At 39.8% G+C, this 19,042-nt stretch overlaps 1 protein-coding gene across 3 annotated transcripts in view; it reads right to left on the reverse strand.

Annotated features, from left to right (window-relative positions):
* Positions 1-1,741: 1,741 nt before the first annotated feature.
* Positions 1,742-19,042, reverse strand: part of BBS9 (Bardet-Biedl syndrome 9) — a 432,676-nt gene continuing 415,375 nt past the window's right edge. For all 3 annotated transcript variants that reach the window (XR_005223953.2, XM_043540615.1, XM_037890070.2), the window contains one exon: positions 1,742-5,937. Coding sequence is in view for 2 of the 3 variants with exons in the window: in XM_043540615.1 (XP_043396550.1) it covers positions 5,897-5,937 (41 nt within the window). In the remaining variant the exon portion in view is untranslated. The remainder of the gene's footprint in view (positions 5,938-19,042) is intronic.

A 19,042-nucleotide genomic window follows, 5' to 3' on the forward strand; every position in this document is an offset into this window, starting at 1 on the left:
AGGCACGGCAGAAATATACTGTAGTTGCACTATACCAAGTCTTAAATATTACAGACCGGGGTGGGGTGGGGCAGATAAATAAGTTAGATTAACTTTAAAACAGGAAATTGGAGCAGACTGGTTGTTTCCCATGAGGAAAATGCTGTTTTGGCAGACTGAAGAGGAACACAGCAATTGCCATACGGGATCAGACCAGTGGTCCCTCTAGCTCAATAGCTTTTCTTAGACATTAGTCTATACCAGCTGCTTTAGAGGAAGAAGTGCTGTAATAGGAAGTTATGAAATAAGCTGCCTAGAGGAAAAGTTTCTTCCTAACCCCTGTTAGTGTTTGACTTATGCCCTGAAACCTGAGGGTTTATATCCCTTCCAGGACTCTTTGTTATTTATTTAGTCCTTATTATGATAACTGGTTCATTTTTTCAACCCTTCTTCCACCTTTTTTAGTAACTGGATTTTAGACTGAAACTTTAAATGTAGTGTGTGTGTGTGTGTGTGTGCATATATATATATAGAGAGAGAGAGAGAGAGCATGCTACTGTAGTCACAAGCAGTGACTATGAAGGAAATTTCGAACTGTAACAATGATTGAGTGTAACTACTAGTGTGTTATGTTGCCCATCCAGATTCCTACAACACTGAAACATCTGGGAAATACCACAGTATTTAATAACAAGTAAAGAGTGAGGATATATCTCTGCTTTTGTGCACTTCTTTTCTGCTCCTGACCAGAGCAGATGTACAGACTACGGTGGCCAAGACGTGTTGCCAGAGGATACCAGGTCAAATCACGTAACTGTGTTATGCTTCTACCCTGTGACTAATTAAATCACTTGTTCTACATTTAATGCTAATAAAACTGCAAGATATCTGTGCTGTGATCTGTTGGTCACAGTTAAGACATGTGGGCACACAGGACATCAGCAAAGCAGATATACCAAGACCCCAAAATAAATAAGCTTTCAGAACATTATTTTTAATCCCGTGTTTGATATTTCAGGTTCTAAACTTCCTTTCACCTGGAAGAATGTGGAGTTAGAGGGTTGGTATAGCAATTCCTGACATTGTTTATTATATAAAATTGCAAGAACTTACAATACAGAGGAAGATGAATTAGAGAAGTGATTTCAGACTCTAAACCAAACCATGTCTTTCAAACTTTACATGAATTACAGAATCATAGAACCATAGGGTTAGAAGGGACCACAGGGGTTATCTAGTCTCATCCCCTGCCAATGCCATCCTGTCTTTAATTCATGATCCATAGCAGCATCTGAACGGCCCGTTTTCATAAAACTGATGTATCTGAAGACAGGGAAGCTCTGGATCACATTTGCTAATCATAGGGCCAATCCTGCCTTCTGTGAGATGCCGACGACCCCAAATCTTTCACAGCTTCCAACAGGAATTGAGGGCACTCAGTGAACTTGTCACATCATGATTCATATGAATAAACATGATCCACACTTTGCAAAATTAAGGATCTCTAGGGTTGCAAAGGCATTAAGTCCACTACAGCATGCATGTGAAAACAATGTATAAATAATGGAAGGATGCTGTGTTACAGGTTAGGCAGTGTACAGAAAGTTTTGTGTCAAAAAGTACTTGTAAACAAAGCAACAGCAAACTCAAGACTAATTTCAAACAAAGCTATAACAGAAGTTTGGAACAGAACTGTGCCATATATTGTGCAAATACCTTTGCAGCTTGTTTTCTTAAAAATATAGACTTCGTAAACAGGATATTTTGATAAGGAAAGATATTTATTAAGCATGATGCATAGACTGTAATTTTTTTTTCTACTGAAAGGATTTCACATGGAAATTACAATCTCTGCTCAGCATTCCTTAGTTCATGGCAGTAAATTACTTTTCATATGTAGTACAAGAACAAGTATAAGAACATTCAGATAAACCACTAATACAGTCTGTATAGTAAATGTTGAAGAGGAGAAAACACATACTATTATTAAAGTGAAATTCAGTTCCTTGAAAAATAGAAATTTTGTTATTCTTTGTCTTAGCTGAATACTATTTGGACAGAAGAATCAATGCGGGAACACGCAAACCACAAGGGTCTGTTGGTTTGAATTCAGGATTGTATTCAAACCCCAAAAGATAAACTGAGCCCAAGTTTTCAGAAACTCAACTGGATTTTGGTCATTAGATGAATAATCCTATTAGTGTGTTGTTCTAAAAATGCAAGGGCAAAAAAAAAAAAAAGTAAAAGTCCTTGGACAAATATTGTTCAGCAAATAAATTTTACAAAACGTGCAACTGTTCAAAGAAAATCTAATGTATATTTCATTTCATATTATGATTTATTTTAGAAAACACATTTAAAAGTGCCATAGCTATTAACAATAAAAATAGTTGGTACCGCTGATAGGATGGTATTAAAATGTCACAATGCACTCACTAATTCAGCATTTAGATTTGTCTAAAATTGATTTTAACAAAATGATTGCTTAAACTTTGTTTTGCTCTAACAACCACACAAAATATAACATTCTCTTCAAATAACTTGATGAAGCATAGACACACTGCATATTAAAGTTTGGTTGAATGAAAATAAGAAGTTGTCTAGGAGTATTCATTTTATAGTATAAATAACTAGGATTCTACATAAGAAAATTGTATTTACATCCCAACCTCATTTTGAAATAATGTGGTCTACTTATTAGCAAGAGACCTGACAGGGTATTGGTGCAAAGTTCTGTGCATTATAGAATGACATGGCCAGTAAGATCTTTCCTTGCCTCAGAAACATTGATGTTGAGAACTGAACATTTGGTCCCCTGAAATTAGTAGTGCTTCCTTCGTATTTTTGGCTTGGATAACTTTTTTTTTAAAAAAGTATCTTGTAATTTCGCCTTGATTTTTCCCCCAGCCACAAAGATCAGATTTAAAAGAAAAAAATTCATAGAAAGTCTCAGCACTACTGAGAGCTTCTTCCTACTATTTCCTGTTGCACTGTTCTTTAAACCACTAAATTGCAGTGACTTATTTCCTCTGAATTACCTGGATCATTTGGCCATGGGAAAAACAAATGGTTTTTGTACCCAGTGCAAATATCTCTGCTTTAAATCCCGATGATACTATTGAATGGCATAATTTAACATATTATAAAGAGCCCATAAAATACTACTATGCACAATTTTCTCTTTCTTTCTTTTATAACCAATATGATTTTCCCCCTTCAACAGTGTTATGGGTTGACTCTCTACAGAACCTTCCCCTCCCACAGCGAGGAGTAAAATAGGCAAACAGAAGCAATACCAACACAAACATGTTTCACTGATGTCAAATAAATGCAATATAAAAAGAAGCATTTCCCATACCTCACCCGAACCTCTACTCACTGCTTACCCCAAACTCCCAATGAAGTCAATGGCAGTTTTGGGTGACTGGATCAGATCTAATAATGATAATTATTACCTTGTAATATATCCCACTAAAGCCCTATGGTTTTCTTTCCCACATATGGTATATATGTATATAATAGTACAGGATTCTTTGGCAGGATTCTACAGTGTAATGGCACTTCTACAGAACAGTGAAGGGATTTTTAATAGTAATTGCAGTTGATTTCTCTAGGTTACCTAGCAGCCACTGAGAGCACAGAAGAAGATTTGAAATCTGTGGTTAAAGTTTAAGCCTAATAGCTAAAGTAATTGATCAGTTCCCCATGGATTTTCTTCGGTCACAGAGGTGCGTATGGAGACTACAGGAGATTATTTTATTGGGCAATTTGAGCAGAGCAGTGGAGTCTCCTTACAATGGGTCACATACTGCTCTCCTGGGGAAAAACATGTGGGAGGGACAGAGAGGGAAGAACACTCCTGGAGGGGGAATCTTTCCATGCCAGAGAGGTGGAGTTTCTCCCCCAGGGAGGTTTTTGGCCCCCATGAGCTGCAGCTCCCTGACAGCTGCCAGGGTACAGGGCCATCTGGATGGAAGCCCTGCAGCTTCACTCCAGCTCCAGGGCCACCTGGTCCCTGGCTGCTTGGCTCCATTTAAAAAGTCGGCTAAAAAAGACAACCCTGTACAATTGCAGTGATATAAACATTATTGATACTCCTGATGGAGCAGCACCATGGAACTGCATGGGAGGCTAATGGACAATGCACAATTGGTACAGGAAGGAGGAAATGATTTTTGGAGAGGGGGAGGGGGAAGGGGGTTGAAAGTAGATTTTGTGCTTATGAAAGTTACTGGACTGGAAGTCCTGGAGAATAAACTTCCCTCTTTATCCACAGATACGGGGCAAATAGTAGTAATATAAATTTGCAATTGTCAACCCCTGCCAGCAGATTTCACAACTGAGCTGAGGGAATCTCTTGTATGGGTGAGAAGTTAGAACAGTGAATCTCTATGCTGACTTAGGCTTTGGCTACACTATGGACTTTACAGTGGCACAGCTGTGCTGCTGTAAGGTCTCCTGTGTAGCCGCTCTATGCTGGCTGGAAAGAGCTCTCCAGCCAGCATAATTAAACCACCCCCAGCGAGTGGCGCTAGCTACATCAGCAGGAGATGCTCTCCCACCAAAGTAGCGCTGTCCACACCAGCCCTTTTGTCAGTGAAACTTATGTCAGTCGGGGGCTTGAAAAAACACTCCCTGACCAACAAAAGTTTTGCCGACAAAAGTGATAGTGCAGACATAGCCTAAACAACACAGGTGCCAAGTCTGATGACAGCTTTTGCAATGTGTACACTTGTGCACTAGGAAATAAGCTGAGATCAACAATTCATTTCATATATGCTGCTGATCAGGCTGGAAATTGTACTTTTGTACGATCCACCGTGAGGCCAAACCAAAAGGAAGCAAATGCTGGCTGCATATCTTCTACACTTGGAGCCAGGTCTCAGTTATTTTCAGACCCTTCCATACATCTTTACATTGACACTGCATCCATGTTACTCTCAGTAATTCATTTATGCGCCTGACATTTCAAAAATCTAGGCCAAGATTTTCAAAGGCGATTTTGGGTGCCTCTATTTTAGGGTTTCCCATTTGTAGACACCTTAACAGGACCTGATTTTCAAAGGGGTCAAACTTTCTGAAAATCAGACCCCCTTTGAACTGTCTCAGATTGGGTTCACTCATAATCACTAGTCACATCTGAAAATCTTGTCCCTAACCAGAACAGACTGATTCATAAGAATAACGGGTCTCAGCATACTTAATATGTCAGTAAAAAGCACAGTAAGAAGATCCATGTGTTAGTGTGCTTACGGTAATTACAATGTAAACCTTATTCACATGACTTCTGTAACAGGAAAAGGGAAGGAGACATTTTGCCCTTGACATAACCATATTTTACACTGTATCTCTTGAGAGCAGAAGTATAAATCAGGGAGGAGGGGGTTAGAGAAGCCTTGGTGGATTATCTGCCTTTCTTCTCGTGGTGAATTCACCTGTGTGGAAATTGTGATTGATTTGCAGAGGTGGGAAGGAGATAGCTATTTTTTGTCCAAACTGTGACATTATGAGAAAATGGTAACGGGTGACCGCAAAGGGACAGGGAGTACAGAATATCTAAAAAATCAGATAAAACATACCATGAAACAAAGGTTGCTTTTAACTGTGTGTAAAATAGTCTTTGATCAGTCAACAGGATCTTTATTACGGGCTGATATTGCAGATTAACAAACATTTGCTATAACAGTTTGTGGTTAGGGATAAGTGGTTAGGCTTTATCCACAGAATGGATGCTAAGACTCACGGTTGGCAAGAAAATCTAATCACTTTGATGGGAATAAACTTTTTTGTACAATTAGTGGGACATTCTCCTTCTGAAGGCTCCATTCAGAATAGAGTAACATGGATTGGTACAGCTGCATTGTAAATGCTTTTGACATCAGATAGAAAAATCCTCCTGAGGATCCTCTTCAGATTTTCATGGCTTTTCTGCTTCCTCTAGTGCACCCTGCGGAAAATCTAAAGGAGAGAAAGATAGATAAGGATACTTAAAAATTGGATTATAGTTGGCAAGCATACGCAATACATTGTTGATTCCACCACAGTTTGGAAAAGTCTTGGTTATACTAGAGGAAATAATTTACTTCATACAAAAAACTCTTTGCTAAAAGAATGTTAAAGTTGAAAAATCAAGCACTCAAAAGTTAGGAAATACCAGAATTAAGATTGCCTGTGCAAATTAATTCAGCCCTGTGTGCATATGCATTATGATACAGTCTTAAACTTACATGATCACATACCACTTTGTCCACAGGAAACAATGACACAGGACACACATGTCAAGTAAATATAAAATTCTACAATTGGTAGCATTTTACCCACAATTTGCCCAGGTATAAATGCCTACACAAGCTGCAAAGCAGTGGAGAATCAGGCACTTCGTTTATTAATAGAATGCATCTTTTTAAATGGCTATATGTATATTCAAGGCTGACACTTTAGAGAGACTGATGTAGCAAACTACTGGTCTTGGAGAAGTTTAATGTATTGTTGATGCTTTTGTTTTCAAATGTCAACAGTACAACAGGAGGTGTGTCAAATTTGAATTTGATCTAAATTCACACCACAGCAAACCTGAAGGAAAGCAGAAATCTGGGAGTAAGTGGTCAAAAATTTCCAGACTGAAGTAAATGTGGAAAAAGAGAACAGTGAATAATCAAATTAAAGCCTGTCTAAACACAAACTTGCATGGTTTAATTAAACTGGTTTAGTGAAACCAGAGCAAACCCATGTGTGTTTACGCTTATTTCAGCTTCAAAGTAGCTTATTGTGTTCTAACTTAAAACCAAACTAAACCTGGTTCAAGCCAAAATAAAAGAAATAAATAATCATAATAATGCCTAGCTCTTATATAGCATCTTTCAACCATAGATCTCAAAGCACTTTACAAAGGAGGTCAGTATCACTAACCCCATGCAATGGATAGGGAAACTGAGGCACGGATAAGTTAAATGATTTTCCCAGGAGGCCAGAGGCAGAGTCAGGAACATACCCCAGGCTTTGCTTTGTCCACTCAGATACACCGCCTCGATAACCATGTCCACACAACCTTTTTCACCTGTTTAAATAAACTGGTTTAAAATTACACACCTTTTATTTAATTGGTGTAACTCTGTGTGTAGACAAGCCCTCAGATTTTCATTTTTTTAGGTTGGCTATATCTTTTGGTACTAGGGGATTTTGACATGTCAATGAATGGCTGGGTGTGAGGGCAAGAAGTTGAATGAACCTTACTGAGACTCAGAGCCTTGAGACTGAAGCCTCAAAATGCCTGAAAGGCGAACAGGGAGCAAGAGCTCGGGGATAAGACCCTGGTGACATAAAAGACCAAAACTGAGGCTTCTTAGCAAGAGCTTTAATTCCCCAAGGAGCTATGAAGTTTCCCCTCACCAAATTGTCTATTGTTTAAGAGGACAATTACAAATTCCATGTTGAGAGCTGATCTGGGTTTACAAAGCTCATCTCTGGCCTAGTAGCTCCTTGGTTCAAAACTGTTAGCATGTAGCATATGCTGGGGACCCACAGGGATCAGCAGTAGGCCTTCGTTAATGATTTAGAAGCGGAAGTGAGCAGCATGTTAATTATATGTGCAGATTATCAAAAACTGAGATGAGCTGCAAATAGTGGAGAGGAGAAAGAAACACTGCAATGAAGCCTAGAGAGATTAACAAGAGGGACAGAAAAAAAAGTCAGATTTAAATTGAAATACATTTGAGGAATAAACAATCTGAAACACACATGCTTCTGGGAGATAGAGACGCAGCAGCTGAAAGAGACCTTGAGGTAACAGATTACAGAAAACGAAACAAAAGTTTGCAACGTGATAGTAGGCCAAAAAAAGTCCCAATGCAATTTAGAACTGCAAAGGCATCGCATCATGGAGCTGGGAGTTAACAGACCGTTTATGGATGGCTGTGCTGTGATCACACCTGAAATACTGTGTTCAGCTTCAGAAAGATATCCAGAAATTGGCCTGATCCAAAGTCCATTGAAATCAATGGAAAGACTCCAGGGACTTCAGTGGGCTTTAGCCCAGGCCCTCAAAGAACAACAAATATATGATTTGGTGACTGAAAACACTGCTTCGGAACAATCTTACAGAAGCTAATTATGCATCTAGTAGATTAGCTCAGAAACAACAAAAGGGTGGATATGAACTTGATAGTCTGTATCTGAAGGGCATAAACAGCACGGAGAGAGTAATTATTTACTTTGGGACAGGAGGGTATAAGTAGTAGGAGTGGCATGTAATGAAGACAGGGAACGTTTAGCTAAATATCAGAAAAAACTTCCTGACAGTGAGATATTGTAGTCTTCAGAATAGTTCCTCAAGGGAAAAGACTCATCATTTGGACATTTTCAATTAGACTGGATAGAAACCATAAATGCCTACATTTTCAAACGTGACTAGGAATTGTGGGTGCCCAACTTGAGACACCTTAAAAGTGTCTGATTTTTCAGAAAGTTCTGAGCACCCATCCTCTGAAAAATCAGGCTCATTTAAGAGGTCTCTATTTCAGCACCCAGAATTTGAGTCCTGCAAAATCATTAGATACTTTTGAAGATGCAGGCCAGAAAATGTCTGACTGTAGGGGACAGGTCTACTGGCAGGGAGATGGACTGAATGACTTAATACATCTTTTTCTTTGTGTCTTGACTGATTCTGTGCACTGATTCTGTGCAAAAAATGGAAAATTAATCGTTATTTGGGATATAAAGTAACACCCAAGAGTCTCAATAACTATATTTTCATGACATTGTTTTCTTCATGTTGTTATTTCTAAAAATGGCCATGATAAATTATAGTGTTAATGATAAACAATGTAAATTCCGGAAATATATAGGAGATTATCTCAGACAAAGGTGCTAGCCTTTTCTGATATAATTATAGGTATGCAGAACAAAGGAAATTCAGTGGGCATAATTTATCTTGATTTCACATACCTTTTTGACACAGCACCAAATACAAATTTAAAGAACTTAGATGCTGTATGACTAAAAGTATCATGCAATAAATAAATTACGGGTGAGGTGCATTTATGTATGAGGTGTAAATTATGTCTGGTATTAAATTGTGCAACCGTCTCATGGAACGGTGTATTAAGATTTGTCCTTCAACAATGAGTCTTGCCAGCTATGACCTATACTTTTCTATGTGCAGTATTAATTAACCTGAAGAACCATGTAACATGCCATTGATTAAATCGGCATATGATAAATTATGATACAATGGATAATTAATATCAGGGAGGTTAATCATCAGCATGCTGTGGCAAGCTTATGCAGAAACACAAACACATATGTTGTAAGATTTAAAATACTACAGATCAGTGATTCTCCAGATCATTTAGAAAGAGTCCCCCCCCACCCCCCTCGATCAAGTCTTTTTCCACCCTCCAAGTCCCCCCACTGCGTGGTTCTCAAAATGTTTCATTCCGCAGACTACCAAGAAAGCATCCATGGACCACCAATCTCCCACAAAAACAGTCTGCAAACATGGTCATGGATAAATTTACATTAACTCACATACAAAGATTAACAATCTACACAGCTACAAACTGGGAAACCCTTACTTAGGAAATAGTAATGATGAAATTCACCCCTGTGCTGTGCCAGCTCTAAATCCTCAAAATAGGGCTTAAGCATGGGAGTGATTTAAATCGGAGCATATATGATTTTCACCTTAAAGGAGTACGCTGGGAGTTCCAATTATCAAAAACTGAACATAATAGTATGTAAGAGATGCCATCCTCAGCTGCTCAGTGACCGTCCTGAAAACCATTTTTTGCATTTGACAACTAGAAAATGTCCCCACAATGTTCACACTGTTCTCTAGATATTTCATATACAAGCAAGTATTCAGAATACCGCAGTTATGTTAATTCACCGTTAACTGAAATATTTTTAAAGGTCGTCATCAACTACAGAAATATCATTTGTAATAACAATAAATCTATGCTTCGAATATGGAGTGCAGTTTTCAGCCCCTCATTATAAAAAGACTGAAATGTGAGAGAAAGTTCAAAGAAGGGCAAATAAAATGAGAAAAGTGCTAGAATACAGCATTGTTGTAGCCGTGTCGGTCCCAGCATATTGGAGAGACTAGGTGGGTGAGGTCCAATAAAAGATATTAGCTCACAAGTTATTACCTTACTCACCTTGTCACTCGAAAAGTGCTACAAGACATCTGAAAGATACTTGATAGAATTATTTATATGACTAGTGGGAAAAAAGCCTTTTAAACCAATTACAAATACTTGAGTGATATTGCAGAAGGGAGAGGAAAGGACTGTGTTCTGCAGTCATGAATTGGTCAAACAAGGCATAATGGTGTAAAAGTTAAGATTGAAACATTCAGGTTAGACATGAGACAACATGTAAGAGTCATGATAATTAGGCAATGGAATAAACTGACTAGTGAGGTAGCTGAGTCACCTACATTAGGGGTTTTCAAAGATTCATTAGATGAAATTCTAGTGGAATTATCATAGAAGATGCAGAGGAGTCGGATTGGAGGACCTGAGGGGCCTTTTCCAACCCTATCATCTATGCTGTTATGATTCATTCCAAGCAGAATATTTTGGACTTTCATGAATTACTGGCTGAGTATCCTGGATACTCGTGCACATTAGTTTGCTCATAGCATGCATAAAGCTTAGCCAAAAGCTGGTTTGGAAGTGCTTAATCTACAGTATTCAATACTTCCCAACCGCTGTTTCGTATGGTGACTCAGAGGCAGGACAGTTATAACAGGAGAACAAAAAGCTATTTTGGTTTTCGATTAGGTTCTAGAAAGGAGTCACCACTTCCCCCACACAAAAGGGGAGGGAACACACAATTTCACAGACAGTTTATCTATCGCTATTCCTAGACCATACATGAATAGCCTCCAAATAAACCAAAGTTTTAAAGTCACTGCTTAACATATGTAAAAGGAGGAAAAAAGGCAAAGGTACCAAATGACCAAAGTTAATAATAGTTATTTTTGCTTCTTTGTTAGCAAGATAAAACTTAGACTTTTCCCAGCACCTTTTAGCCATGCTTGAAATCATCATGATAATTTCCTTCTAAGAACTCCATCCATCTATTGTTCATAATTTTCATTATCACTATAAAACTGTGTGAGCAAAAAATTTAACTTCCCTTTCCTTAACATGTAATCTTTCTCCCATGGACATATGCCAAAATGGTGTTTCAGCAAGCCTAAGAAAGTAACAATAATTTATTAATCCCAAGAAAACTGACTGAGTAGTTTGAAGTGCCTAGGGGATTGATATAAATTCATGATTTTTACTGTCGTTATGAAGATAGCTCATGGTGATGGATAAGACCATGCTATTTACCAATTGTTTCCTTTACTTCTTTAAGGGAAACGTCTATAGAAATAGGACTCAGATCTGTGTTCAATACCATATTATTGGAAGAACTGATTAAGAGTGAACAACACCCTCTTTGAGTCATTGATTGATTATAATATTAATTTATAGATATATGATTTCATCATAGTGTGGTGAGGGCTTTTGCATTTGAAAGGGACATGGTACTCGATGAAGGAGTGGGAAGGCAAGACTGCCACATGCACAAAAGAACTGTATAATTCAAAGTGTTTGTTTTACTTTTGGTCTGGGAAGTGGTGGCAATGAGAGCAAGGTCTTCATTCATCACATTTCTGTCTGTCTTAGGGGACTGGATAGACCATAATATGGATAACAGGATACAGTGTTTTTCATCTCTTGGTCACTGATTTGAATGCAACTACTATGGTAGCTGCAGCTGATAGTCATGACTATTTGATATTTGTAGTGTTGTTGTATCTATGTGTTGATCCCAGGATATAAGAGCGACAAGGTGGGTGAGGTAATATATTTTATTGGACCAACTTCTGTTGGTGACAGACAAGCTTTTGAGCTTACACAGAGCTCTTCTTCTGGTCTGGGAAAGGTTCTCAGAGTGTCACAGCTTTAAACACAAGATAGAATATATTGTTTAGCATAAGGAGTTAACACATGTTGCAAGAGAACAGTCAAGGTGAAATGGCCAGTTAAAACCTTTGCAGTTGTAGGACAAAGGAGGGTTAAGGGGTTACAGATTGTTATAATGAGCCATAAATCCAGTGTCTTTACTGAGTCCATGATTTTAGTAGTTATGAAGGTAAGCTCCCAGGCTCATCTTTTGAAGCAGTTGTGAAGGTTTCCTTTGAGGATGAAGGCTGACTGGTCAGATATGAGTGACTGTTTTGTGAAAGGTGTTTCATAACTCTGTAATAAGTGTAGCTTTGTCCTACAACTGCAGAGGTGTTAACTGCCCACTTCACCTTGAATGGTGTGAGCAATGAGGGCCTGCAACTTGCCTGCCCAGTTGCCAGACAGTCAGTGAGTGCAGCTGTGCCACAGCAGAACCCCCAAATTAGAGAGATTCATCTTATGGCAAAATGCCATCTTCCCAGAGATTGCTGAACTGCTTACTCAATGCTCCAGTAAAGGATCTACATTTTAAACAGAGTGACAAATTCATTTCTTTTTCGTTAGCAATAAGACTTTGTATTGTACATTGCTGGGAAAACATGACTTCTTCTGGAATTGTGGCATAACAAAATAGAGATTGTCCTCGTAATGGAAAAACATTCCCACCAAGTACATACACAAGAAACACCAAAAAGATGACAGGTATTTAGAAATGTGGTCATCTTTTTCAGCATATTTAGAGGACGCTCTGTTTAAAATGTAGATCCTTTACTGGAGCAATTAAATTTATCATGAGTTTCCTTATTCTGTTCTCCCTGACTAACCGATGTTCCACTGGAAACTCACCTTACAACTAGAGTTTCATCCCTTAATCAGTGCAAGTCAGCCTATATTAAGATTTCTTAAAAGCTTGTTTGGAGCGCATCCTACTATCCTTGCACATTGTTTATATTCCTCTAACACAATTTAGGGACCTGATTTAAAGCAACTAGAACAGGGGTGGGCAAATTACGGCCTGGGGGCTGCATCCGGATCTTCAGACATATTAATCTGGCCCTAGAGCTCCCGCTGGGGAGTGGGGTCCAGGGCTTGCCCCGCTCCGGCTCTCAAGCCAGGAAACGGGGTCAGGGGCTTGCCCCACTCTCCGCATGCCGTGGCTCCGTGCAGCTCCCGGAAGCAGTGGCATGTCCCCCCTCCGGCTCCTACACGTAGGGGCAGCCAGGGGGCGCCACACAGGGAACTGAGGCCACTGGGAGCTGTAGGGAGGGCACCTGTGGACAGGGCAGCGCGCAGAGCCGCCTGGCCGCGCCTCCAGGTAGGAGCTGGAGGCTGCACATGCTGCTGCTTCCAGGAGCTGCTTGAGGTAAGCGCCACCCAGAGCCTGCACCCCAACCCCTTCCTGCACCCAAACCCCCTGCCCCAGACCGGATAGCCCTCCCGCCCTCCGAGCCCCTTGGTCCCAGCCCAGAGCACCCTCCTGCACTTCCAACCCCTCATACCTAGCCCCAGCCCAGAGCCTGCACCCCCAACCAGAGCCCTCACCCACCCCACATGCCTCTGCTCCAGCCCGGAGCCCCTTCCTGCACTGCTGAACTCCTCATTTCTGGCCCCACCCCAGAACCCACACCCCCAGCTGGAGCCTTCACCCACCCACCCCAATTTCTTGAGCAGTCATGGCCCACCATACAATTTCCATACCCAGATGTGGCCCTCGGGCCAAAAAGTTTGCCCGCCCCTAAACTAGAAGCACAGTAACATTTTAGGCAAAATACCAGGTATGAACTAATGAGCTGCCATTGAGCACAGTACTCCTGCACCTCCATCCCTATTATATAATACCATAAAATGATAAGAATAAAATCAGCTATGACATGCTAAACTACATTAAAACAATGTTAAGGGTTTGATGTAAACAAAGGGAGTTAAGTTCTGGTTTAAGGCTGAAATTCTGCCTATAAAAGTCAATTTGTTGTGCCCAGGTTTTTTTTAATATACATGATATACGTAGCCTCATGCAGTTTTCTGTGACCATATGGCATTATCTACTGTGATCTGTTGATTTAGTTGTCTGTTTTTTCTTACGATTTTAATATAAAGATGCCACAACTGAGGATTGGGGCCTTCTTCTATCTGGCTTTATAAAAACAGTAAGAGGCACTTATAACACGCTAGGCAACTGGTTAAAAATACAATCAATATATTGAAAAGCAAAATGAACAGCAGCCACGTAAGTAAATCCCTCACTTTACCTATGCATCGCCTTCAGGCAGCATGGGTTTCTTCTGAAGCTTTCTTGAAGGATGCCATAAAGGTCCACAGATCTGGGTTCTTTTGTACCAAGGATTAGATTCCAAAGAAAGGGAGCCTCTCTTGGAGAAACCCCCTGCCAGCAGCCCCCTTATACCAAGGACAATGGGTCTAGCTTTAGTGACTCCACAGATCTCAAATGTGGAAGTACAGCTGAAGGAGAGAGGCAATGTTTCATGGAGGATGGTGCTAAGTCATGTAGGGCTTTATAGGTGGGGAAAAAAAAAAAGACCTTAAACTCCACCTAAAAACCCACAGACAGGCCGTGCAGATCATGGAGCTGTGGTGGAATACGCTTGTAGCAAGATACTCTGCTTAAGAAGTGGGCCACCACATTGATAGGTTTAGGCTGCCATCACAGGTTTGATTGCGGCAAATGTAGACATGCCCTAGCTATCTTTAATGTAGACAGCACAAGTACCAATAGCAGTGAAGCTGCAGCACCACAGGATGTAGAATGGGCCAGCCACCCACGTAACTGCCCAGGGTCCCAGGTGGGCTTTTACAGCCAATGCTGCCATAGTGTCACTGATGTTGGTACCCATACTAACTAGATTAAACCTCACTTAGGTATGTTTACATGTGCTGCAGTCACACCTCAGACTGCAGCATACGCACACCCCACATGTTGCCCCAGTTAGAGTGCATTTACAACAATCTAATCTGAAGATAACAATGGAATGAATTAGAGGATTAAGGGAAGCAGTAGTTGGGTCATTGAAAAACATTTAGTTTGAGGCACAAATGCAACAAAAGTGGCTTTTCAAATAAGCAAGAATGTTGGTTGAAAATTTTCCATTTTCATCAAAGGTATTTGGGCTGTCATCAAAAAATTCAGTTACCAAAACAAATGAAAATCAGTTTTCAGGGTTTTGATTTTTCAATTAAAACCTTAACATTTTTCGAGAAAATCTGATGGAAAACAAGCAAAACAAAAAAATGTTTTCATCCACAGCTTTCACAGGAGACCCAGATTTAATTTCCAGTTTCAACTAGAACAAATAGTTTTTTCCAAGTTACAAATGCCTCAGAAATGAATACAAAGAGTTTGCATTGGAATGACTGAAAAGCCTTTTGTTTGCTTCCCATGCTGGTTTTGTGAACGTTGAGATTATTCTGGTTGTTGGTTGATATTGGTATTTAATGTGAGGATAGTCTGGAGCTAATGCGGATTTTAACTGTGTTAAGTGTTGGAAATACACTCAGAGGGCTTATGCAATATGCATAACATAATTCTAAAAACATAAATGTGGCCACAAAAACATCACCATCATACTTCACTACACATGATATTTCACATCCAATACCATTCAGAATTGCTGATAAGCCTTATAAGAAACTATTGTCTAATTAATAAATAGTTATCAGATATAATAAGGAGGACCACATATGCCTCGATTAGACAGGCACAAAGAGTAAGGCATTTGTAGTGCATATGTAATTTTGTCTTTTCCTTGGAAGAAGTTATAATATATTAGCTATCTTACTTCTGTTAATTATTGGTTGTTCTGATGGTTTACTGTCTTCACCAAAAAGGTGTAAGATTGGACATCTGACAATGAACAACTGCTTTGTCTTCCCAGACAAGTGATCCCTATGATAGATAGGAAAAACTGCAGGGGTTGGTTACCTTGAGGGCAAGATTTTCCACTATTTCCATATGAATGGCAGTGAAATGAATGCTTCTTGTAGAGGCAGCCATCCAGTGCCTGCCTGAAGGAAGAGTCAAGACCCCTTAAGGATATGTGAATTACAGCAGTTTTCCCTTATTGGACCAACTTCTGTTGGTGAGAGAAGCATATTCCTCACCATCTCATATCTCTAATATCCTGGGACCAACACGGCTACAACAACTCTACATACAGAAATTTTCCGTTCATGGAGGCTGATTGCACTTCAGAAGTGACATTTGAAAACTTATGGCCTCCTTGTTAAAAAGTCTTACAACCCTCTTCATCCATCCAAGTCTTGCTCTACACTTAAAATTTAGATCGACCTAGCTCCTTTACTCAGTGTTGTGAATTTTTCACCCTCGGGTGTGAGCATCATAGTTAAGCCAATCTAGCCCCTGGTGGATTGATGGAAGGAATCTTCCACTGACCTAGCTACCACTGCTTGGGGAGGCGGATTACCTACATTGATGGAAAAATACTTTGTCAACATAGGAAGTATCTACACTATGGTGCTACAATGTCATAATTGAAGCACCGTTGCTGTGGCCACTGTAGTGCCCATAGTGTAGATATGCCCTAAGTATAGGGTTACCATGCGTCCAGGTTTTCCAGGACATAGCCTCTTTTTTTGAGTTTCCTTTCTCTGTCCGGGTGGATTTTTCAAACAACAGGAAATGTTTGGGGTTTTTGCAGAGCAGGCAAGCTGCAGCTCGGAAAGAGCCCCTGTTGGTCCACTTCCTGATTGGTCTGCAAGCCACAGTTGATTGGTCCATTCCCCTGCAAGCCATAGCTGCCGAAGCCCGCCTGCCCACCCAGGTCCCAGCCCTGGGGAGGGATTCCCACAGGGAGGTGTGACTGACAGCTGTTGCAGAATCCTGGGCTTGTGCCAGCTGCCCTGCCACCATGACAGAGAGCGTCACTGCCTCCCCACCTCCAGTGAGTACCCCTGCCACAGGTACCCTCCAGTACCAGAAGATGTAGACAAACTGGAAGAAATTCAGAAACAAGCACCATAAATGACTGATATCAGAGTAACAGCCGTGTTAGTCTGTATTCGCAAAAAGAAAAGGAGTACCTGTGGCACCTTAGAGACTAACCAATTTATTTGAGCATGAGCTTTCGTGAGCTACAGCTCACTTCATGACTGAGTGGCTGATTTATTAGGAAACACTAAAATATGTGAGGGGGAGAAATCAAGTAACCGAATAGCAAAGAAAGATCTAGGAATTTAGTATTATGCAAAGGGGTAAGACTAGAAGCAGTGAAATAAATTCAAGAAAAGGCATATTTAGGTTGCCTAATGTGCAAGTAGAGTCTCCCCAAGGAGGTGGTGATGAAAGCCACATAGTTTGGCACATTTAAAAGTTAGATAGACAAAGTGCCATAATGGAGGGAACAATCCTGCAGTGTCAGGGAGATGGTCAAGATGATCTAACAGGAGATTTCCAGCTCTTACTTCTGTACATATCATTTAACAAATCCGAGGTGTTACAAATTCCTAAGTGTTTTGTAATGTGCACAGAAACATCAGCTTTTGCTTACCAGCAAGTTTTCAGGGAGTGAATACTCTTCAATATGCTGTTCTGTTTAACAATGATACATTATAGTGCAAGTGCTAAAATCATATTCAAAATTTCCATAGATTCTTCTGGAAATAACATTCAACAGGACTTTACCATTTGATGTCATTTTTCCTTTGGAATCTTGGGAAGGGTGGGAAGGTTGAGGGAAGGGAGGCTGATTTGGGGGAAAATGTGTCTAAAAAAATAACAAAGGCAAACTAATACTTCTGTAATATTTTCCCATCTTGAATTTCACACATATACTGTAGCTTAAAAGGAATGAGAAAAATGCTCCGAGACCTTTTTCCAAATGCAATCTTTTGATAAGTTCCAGTGTTGGCTTAAAAGCAAAAGAAAAAAAAGGCACACATTAAAGTAATAGCTGAGAATTCTTCTACAGAGACTTTAAAACAAGCCTCTTTCTATTGTTTTTCCAAATACTATGCCTGTTTGTTTGTTTTTTTTGTTTGCTTTTTTTATACCATGATTTTTGACTAAAATCCTATTTTTGCAAATATGAAGGGTGATAGAATTATGCTTTTAAGAACAAAACCAATAACAACACATTTTATATTTTTGTTATCATATTATATCCCCTATTAACGATGTCATAAAAATCAGTCTACTGAAAGACCGAGAGCCTAATTCTCCTCTCACTTGCACCACTTTTTCATTGACACCATTGACTCACTCATGTAAGTGAGAGGAGAATCAGACCCCTTATTTCTAACTAAATCTTGGTGCCAGTGTCCGAGCTGCCAATTTCAATATTCACAGTACAACAGCAGTAGGTTACTTAAATATGATGATCCAACTAAGAAGTTCCCAAATCTGTGAGATCCTGGGTTCCTCCTGCAAGGTTCTAAGAACCTTCAGCTCCCATCACAGCTAACAGGAGTTGAGGGAGCATAGCACTTTGCAAGATCAGGCTCATTAGCACTTGCATAAGATTGGCTGAGACAAAAACAACAATTAGCGGAAGCCAATGGGCCTGCACATAAGTCTCGGGAATGATGAAAGTAGCATTTTTAAATGCAGCATGGTTTTTCTCAGAGGCACAGGAAACAATAAAAGCTTAGTAGAGTTAGCATGCAGGGGAGCAATATAACTTTTATCGGTTGGTGGAATTTTGTGAGAAATAAGTCCAGCTATTATAGAAGGGCTATTGCCCTATTGAGCTAACAAATTCAATGCTTACAAAATTTAAATACTTATACATTCACAGTTGCTTCAGTAACTTCAGTAACAAATGCAGCTTGATTTCAAATATATGTTTTCCACTAACAGCACTGACCAGAATTATCAATATATTTTCTGCCATGAAAAAGAAGCCGTTTGGCTAAGTTACAACACTGCGAAGAACAAGAGTAAACAATTAGATTTTTGCTGATTATGAACTGTTCAGGATTATTTCCTTAGTAAGCAATAATGTGAATTAAGTATGTAGCAATGCCAGTTCCAGGATATTAGAGAGACAAGGTGGGTGAGGTAATGACTTTTATTGGACCAACTTCTGTTGATGAGAGAGACAAGCTTTCGAGCTTACACAAAGCTCTTC

This window comes from Chelonia mydas, chromosome 2, assembly GCF_015237465.2.
Source record: "Chelonia mydas isolate rCheMyd1 chromosome 2, rCheMyd1.pri.v2, whole genome shotgun sequence".
In the NCBI taxonomy this organism is placed as follows: Eukaryota; Metazoa; Chordata; order Testudines; family Cheloniidae; genus Chelonia; species Chelonia mydas.